Genomic DNA, 7,698 nt, shown 5'->3' with positions numbered 1-7,698 from the left:
ATTAAATAAATAAAAAATCTGATACAATACAAAACAAAAAACATTTGAGCATATATTATCTATATATAATTTTTAACGCTGTAATGTAGGTCATGGTTTTAGTGATAGGAACTTAGGTCGATTTTCTTTTAAACCCTTATTATACTAGCCCTGATCGAAATTAAGTTCAGACTCTAATGGTCACATTAATCTCTAATCAACTTATGATTAGAAATCTTGGTATATAATGAAAATGTCATGATAGATGATAGATATCTTAATTGATAAGTCAAACTAAAACACTCGATCTCTATTCGATGTTTTTGGTGTTCAAAGAAAACAAAGATAACTTTTCTCACAAATAATTTTTGAATAATAATCTAAGCTGCTTTTTCATTGAAAAGTAAGCTTTTAAATAAGTAAAAGTCACAAAACATAAATCCTAGAAACATTAGGGTATATAATTCAGCCAACATAGAATAGGATTGGGAAAGTGCTGAATTTTTTATGTTTCCTAAATTAATTTGGATTAATTAATTCCTTAATTTTAAAATAAAAATTAATTAACTTACAATCAAAATAATAAAATATCAACTTTCCTAAATTAATTTATCAGGCAAATAATTAAATTAAAACCAAAATAATAGTCTATTTCTTAAAATAAAAAGTCAACTTTCATATTAGGAAACTAGTTGATTAGTTTTCTAGCCAAACTCTTTTTGTCCAATCATCAGCTAGTTTAGATTCCAAATCAGCTCCAATATACTATATAGGATGCCAAATAGGATTAGAACCGATTCCCACATGTTGCCCTTAATTGAAATAAGAAAAACTTGCTTGAAATGCAAATAGAACCCTCCCAATGCCAAATCCATCAAAACTAGTCAAGTTGAAAGCTTATGCGCAAATGTGGCTTTTGAACAGCTTTGCTTCTGCCTTTGTATAATTTCATGATCCCTTGAAGTGCTCAATCACGTTCATAAGCCAACAAATTTATCTTTTATTGTCAGAAGTCTATAAATGCACCAAAATAGCTTTTCAGGTCTGTTTCGACCTTCATAACTTGAATGCATAAAACGGACTGTGGATTTTCGAATATTATCATAACTTCTTGAGATTTAATAATACCTTAAATGAAGTTAATCAAATTGTCTTTAAATCTCTTAGCTTGTTCTTTAATAATTGATCATATCTTCCATTACATAGGATCAGTACTCTAACGAATCGTAAATTGTACGAGTACAAATGGGTTCTCACCATTTAGTGAGTCCCTTCTTTTTATGGCCATCTTTATATAAGATAATACATAAAGATAATGAATTTGATCAATCGTTTTTTAAGTAGTTTTTATATAAAACGAGGGGATGGGGTCTTTGCATGCTCAAGGGGACTTTAACTTCATTAGCCTTTGTGTCATAGGCATTGGAGTGGTCAATCTTGTATATATATATATATATATATATATGCATATATCTTTCTCTCCTTTGGCACAATTTTCTTTTTGGATTGGGATTCCAATCCTTTTAAATTGTTTCTGCTACCAAACAAATTTTAATTGATAAAGAAAGCTTAGAATACAGTCAGCAAAGCAACCATTTCAGCAATTACGGCACTTTGTCTGTCCTTCTTTCTCTTGAATTTTATTTGACTTTAATCGCTAATTAATTTTTCTCTCTTTCTTGCCCACACCATATCTGGGTTTTGTTCCCTGACTTTGTTTATAAAATGGCAGCTTCTAGCTCCCCAATCTCAGCATCTGGGTTATTCTTGCGATTAAATTATACCTCCATTTTAAGTATTTTATTCGAAATCCATCACCATGCCAATTCATGGATTTCAGCGAAACCCCACAGATATCTCTTTATTTCAATTTTTATTCTTTTTTGGTTTTTGTTTTTGAGTGGTAAAAAATCTGACTAAAGAAAACAAAATTCTAACAGTGTGGATTCTCTTATTATTTGGTCCACAATGATCAAAAGAGGAAAAAATAAAAAAGTATTGGGAGTTTGGGACACAGCTATATGCTTTACATTAACATACTTCCAAGAGTAATTTGTTTGGATTCCTTGAAAGCACATGAAAGTTCATTGATTGAGCAAGAAAGCAGCGCAGTTTTCTCTTTTTTTTTTTCTTTTCTTTCCCTTTGACTGTTAATTTCAGTCACACCTAAATAAATAATATGACAATGATGCTTTTTTTGGAGGGGAGCTCAACAATTAAGACATTTGTGGTACATGCATATAGGCAAACATTCAAGCGTTTACAATAACAAAGAAGATTGAAATTGTTCATCAATTTTCCCAAAGTCTAAACCAAACAACGAATTTTCACACCCCCTGTTAGACCATTAGTCCATCACTCGCTTTGAACCAACCATAAAACCAATTCAAAAATCACAACCATTTCAAATCTTACCAATTTTCTCTACCACTTTACTTTTTGCTAATTTCTCTTCCCTTTTTTTTTTTTTTTTTTTTTTTGGAACTACAAAATTCATCGAACTCAAGTCTCACTTCAATCCCTTCCCCAAATCAATATCTGTTAAAATAAACATAAAAACGTAAACAGAAAATTATGTCCTCATAAACTGAGGAAGAAATAGAAAGACAATTCCCAGAAACTAAAAATCAAATGAATTTCTCTTTTTTGTATTTCTTTCACTAACAAAATTTTCCTTTTTCATTTACAACTTCCAGATTTTTTTTTTTTTTAACTTTACTCAATTTCTTTCACAGCCTCACTTTCCGTATGTTCAAATAGAAAATAGGAACTAAAAATTTGATAAAAAAAAAAAAAAAAAAAACGAAAAAGAAAAAAAAGAAAAGGGTCATATCAGAAAGGCATGATATGAGTGGTCTTAGTATCGTAACAAGAAATAAAAGATTTGGAATTAAGGCGGAAGATTTTGAGCAAGTCAGCGGACATTTGTCGAACAGAAGGCGAGCAATTGCTTTGCATCAGCAGCAGAATCTTGGTCAGCCCGTTGGCTTTCGTTACCGCCTCTTGAGCCCCTCGGTCCCTGAAAAGATAGCATATGCTCCACAGTATCGTCACAGCATGCTCCGTCACCGTCGCCGATACCTTCAAAACCTTCTGTACGATCCCTTCCACGCACTTCCCGTCATCGCAGATCTCCTTTCGTCCTTCCTTCACCGACGACACCGTTTCCAGTAGTTTCAGAACTTTCTCCGTGATCGACACGCTGCCGTTTGGCTCCGATAACGTTTTCGCCAGCGACTTCACGGCTCCGATATGGACCAACTTTACCTTCACGCGCCTCGGCATTGACAGCGCGATTAGGCATGATAATCCGGCTTCCATTAGATTCGGATCCTTTTCCGGACCGATCAGTTTCAGTAATTCTCGTAATAGTCCGTCTTTCTCCGCGATAATGAGCTTCGACTCGGCGTCCATGGCGACTGATTCGATTAACCTAGCCGATCCAATTCTTGACTCTATGCTTCCTTGTTGGAGAATGAGGATGAGCGAGGCCAAGCAATCGCGGTTGTTGTTATTGTTGCTCTTGATCATTGAATTCGTCAATTGCTCGTGATCTTCGATCTCCTTGAAGATCATATCCAATAGACTGACAACTTGTTCTAAGAAATAGACACCACCGCCGGAATCTCCATCGCCGGCATTGGCGAGAAAATCAACCAGCATCGGAACGAAGCCGTCTGTTCTCGCCAGGAATTTCCGGTTATCCTCTGATTCTCTCGCGAAACAAACAATCTTCGATAAGGAATCGAACGAAGAAGAGACGGAGTTGCAGTCAACAAATTTAATCAACTCGAGGACATCTTCCTGGGAGAGAACCGAGTGAGGGGGCGAGTTGGCGGCTGAGTCGACTCGGTGGTGCCGGACCGAGTCCGACCAGATCTGGATAAGCCGCTGTAAGGTGTGGTTAGGAACAAACTCCTTGCTCTGGAGGACTTGCATGGTGGCTGGACACGTGTTGTTGCCGTTGTCTAGCCACCGTTGGATGCTGGAACGGTCGTAGGTGACCCCGGTGCTGAGACTCACGGGGGATTTCATCACGTCCAATGAAATCGGACACCTGAAGAAGCTCGGGACAGTGATGTAAAGGTCGTCCCTCACCATCTTCTCAGTATTCTTCTCCACGGCTGTGTGTGATCGTGTTTGGACAGAGAGAAACTGCTGAGAATCCGGGTGAGAAAATGAGAGAAAATAAAATAAAATAAAATAAAATGAAAAAACAGGGAGATGAAGAAGACAAAGAGAGGGGTGGGTTTAAAGAAAGAGAGAGGAAAAAAAAAAAAAAAAAAAAGAGTCAAAGGTACGGTGACGTAAGCAAGTTACTTTTTCTTGGGATTTATTTTATAAAAAAGAAAATAGTTCTAAAATTTTTATTAAATAAAGGAAAAACGATATTCCATGGTTTTTGGTCCTGGTCAAAGTTTGAGCTGAGAGTTCAAAGAGGGAAATGTTTTCGGCGTATTGTTACGTAACTTAATCTTTAAGATCTTGACCGTATGAGGGCTACGTAGAGATAGAGAAATGAAAACGAAAGGCTGAGATTTAAGGAAGAGGTACACGTGGGAGAGAGTGAGAGCGTATAATGAGGAGGAGAACGTGGGGGTGGATGGGGACCACTCGGGGAGAGCAATTAAGGAGTCTTTTTTTTCTTTATTAAATTATATTAATATAATATGAAAGGGGCTTCGTGGGGTGGGTGTGGGGGCCCACTGATGGTTCGCTTGGTCGGTCTTCTTGCATCATTTGTACGTTGGGCTTTGTGGGGTGGAGAGAGAGAGAGAGAGAGAGAGAGAGGGACTCCTAGCTTGGCATTTGATTTGTAGAATTGGTGTTAATTAGGGGGGTTCTGGCCCTTTCCTTGACTTTTACGGCGTAGATTCATCCATTAATATTCTCTTTTTGTCTTGGTCACTTAAGAAATTGGATGATCGAGAATCTTAAGTGTTGATGAACGTGAAAACTTGTATTTTAAGTCTAATTTCTAGTAGTAGATGGGATAATTTCATTTGCATTATTATTTGTAATTTTGATGTTTAAGTTTAAAAATTTTACAGTTTAAACATTTTAAATTTATTGCAATTTGATTCTTACGTCATTGATTTTCAAAGTCAAATTGCTAAATTTTAACCTATTAATTTTAATTTGTTGCATTTTAAATTTATTAGTTTTAAAATTTTATATTTTAGTAACTTTTCTTGATTACCCATCTTTACCAAAAGAAAATATAATTTGATCAAATTGTAAAATTTTTGAAAATTAAATGATTTAAATCGCAAAATTTTAAATTTTAAAATTAAATATCTAACTTTTTCAAATTAGAAAGTATTAAAATATAACAAATATAAATATAAATAGTAAATACAGGAAAACATATCCAAAAAGGATTCTTTTTAATGTAAAAAGCATAAACTTTATAATAAAAGACACTCTCTATACTATACTTTTTATTTTTATTTTTCTATATACATTAGTTGATCAATATTTATTTCCCACCTTTTTTATTTGAATTCTCTCACAATTATTAATAATTGAAAAAATGTCAATAGATAAAAACAATTAAAATTATTAATTAAAAATGATTTGAAAATTTATTCAACATTAAATTAAATTATATAATAGTCAATATATACAGTGTGTTTAGCTTTTTTTGTATTTAAAAAGTGGAATCCATTTTTTATATAAAAAAAAATAAAGAGTTAATTCAAGCATGCATTTAAAAATGAAGAATCTCATAAACGTTCTTTAAGTTGATTAGTCAGGAGACAATAGTTGAGTTGTTAAACCACAAATTTTTCGTACAAAAATTGAATTCTCCAACTTCTAGGATTAAAGAATAATAATAATAATAGTTTCAATATTTTAATTTTTTTCTTTTTTGGAAAATTGGATATCTTGATCAAACATACAAGAATATTGTCATTTAGATAGTCCAAAGAGACGTTTTTCATTTTTGTTTGTTTACCTATTTAAGTTGAAGTAAAATAAAATTCTTTAATTTTTCTCAGGAAAATTTAAGTTACTCTCTATTGAGAGTTAACTAGATTCTGTTATTAAAATGGAATTAAGAAGAGGTGAAAGTGGAGGGCCACATAGAACGGTGATGGTGATACCCATTGAGTGCATGTGTAAGTGGGGATGTGGAGGGATATTGTTTGGTTCTTCTTTTACAACCATTCAAACACAAAAGCAAAGCTGTAGAAAATTAGTGGAAACAAATTTTATTTAAATATCCATGCATCCCGAAGTGGGGAAAGTGACTCCACAACTCAAAACAAATCTTTATATATTAAAATTCCCACGTATACTCATTTGTAACATAATTATATCTCTATTCCTTCCCAAATGTATCTTTTTGGTATTTTGTTCACCTTCATGAGTAAACCAAAAAAAAAAAAAAAAAGGTTTTCTTTTTTCTTTTTTTCTTTTTTCCTCGTAATTCATCTAGCTAACAAAATTAGGTTTTGATATATATATATATATAATATAAAAGTAGAATTATTGATAATTATGATGGAATTTAATGGAGCATAGAAAGATGTAAAATAATGGGACCTGAGGTGCTTCCCAGGTGAGGAATGAGAAATCATTATATTTTGGAGGACATAAGAATGAGTATGATGGCACACCGAAAGAGTCACTGATATGATCAGTAGGAGCATAATTTCCATACCCAATACACTTTTACTTTGTGTGTCCTTGATGATCTTAAAGCTTTTATAATTTTTCACTCACTTAACATATTAATCTTTTACCCCCGTTAATTTCTTGATTATCCTACCTATTTAATTTTTAATAGCAAGCAACATATTTATTAAATTATTGAATGAAATATATTTTGTTCCCTTTTTTCTGTCTTCATTATTGTCCGGTTAATGATATATCCTACTTCATTGGATCTTTCCCTTTTCTTCTAGGAATAGCCGAGAAGGGAGAATTACAGAATAAACTATCATGTATTCCTTTTTTACAAAAAAAAAATTATGTAGCCAATATTATACAATCATCCAATTTAGCTAGGCCAATTTGACAATCAAAACCAAAAAGATAATATTAGGCTCTTCTATCATGTTGCATTTTCACCCTCACTAATAACTTAATCTCCATCAGTAAGTCAGAACCATCTCAAAGATTAATAGATAAAACTCCATCTATTAAATTAAATCCAACTAATTATATAGAACTTGTTGGCATTTTAAAACTCTCATATTATTATCATATAAAACCTACTACAATTAATAGAAATTAATTATCCAATTAATAAAAAAGAAAAGTGGGTAGAAATCTGTTAATACGAAAGAAAAGAGTAAAAATGGGTGAAATTTGACTAATACGAAAGGATAGGATGCGTAAATAGGAAATTAATATGTCAAAGTACGTAGATTTGCATGAAAAAGACGGAAAGTGTGAAATTGTACGTGAGTGACCTTGCTACCACAAATCAAAAAAAATAAAAACTTATTTTTGTTATAAAATTCAACGATGAAGACGCACAAGCAATTGACCAGCACCTAACCACTTGTTTGTTGAGTTGGAGAAGAGAGTTTTGCTTTATAGTCTATCTCATCAAGCACAGCAAGAGTCCAATTTGGTAGATCTGCTCCATACGCAACTGCTTGCCCATAAATTTCAAAGTCAATACCTTTTTGGGAAATGTTCAAACTTACATCTTAGGAACAACTCACTCCCATTGGATTAAATTAGGACCCCTATTGAAACTTTGGT

The 7,698-nt window shown here is 33.0% G+C and overlaps 1 protein-coding gene across 1 annotated transcript; it reads right to left on the bottom strand.

Annotated features, from left to right (window-relative positions):
- Window positions 1-2,600: 2,600 nt before the first annotated feature.
- On the bottom strand, window positions 2,601-4,620 carry LOC125423961 (U-box domain-containing protein 28). The gene has a single exon (XM_048479988.2). The coding sequence runs from the start codon at window positions 4,078-4,080 to the stop codon at window positions 2,812-2,814; it is 1,269 nt and encodes a 422-aa protein (XP_048335945.1). The 5' UTR covers window positions 4,081-4,620; the 3' UTR covers window positions 2,601-2,811.
- Window positions 4,621-7,698: the final 3,078 nt, after the last annotated feature.

Source organism: Ziziphus jujuba, chromosome 7 (assembly GCF_031755915.1).
Source record: "Ziziphus jujuba cultivar Dongzao chromosome 7, ASM3175591v1".
In the NCBI taxonomy this organism is placed as follows: Eukaryota; Viridiplantae; Streptophyta; class Magnoliopsida; order Rosales; family Rhamnaceae; genus Ziziphus; species Ziziphus jujuba.
Note: the sequence above shows the minus strand (reverse complement) of the source record. Positions and strands in the feature narration are given on the sequence as shown.

What these genes read in the sequence shown, in the direction of transcription:
- LOC125423961 (XM_048479988.2), bottom strand. Translation starts at nt 4,080, where the DNA reads ATGGTGAGGGACGACCTTTACATCACTGTCCCGAGCTTCTTCAGGTGT.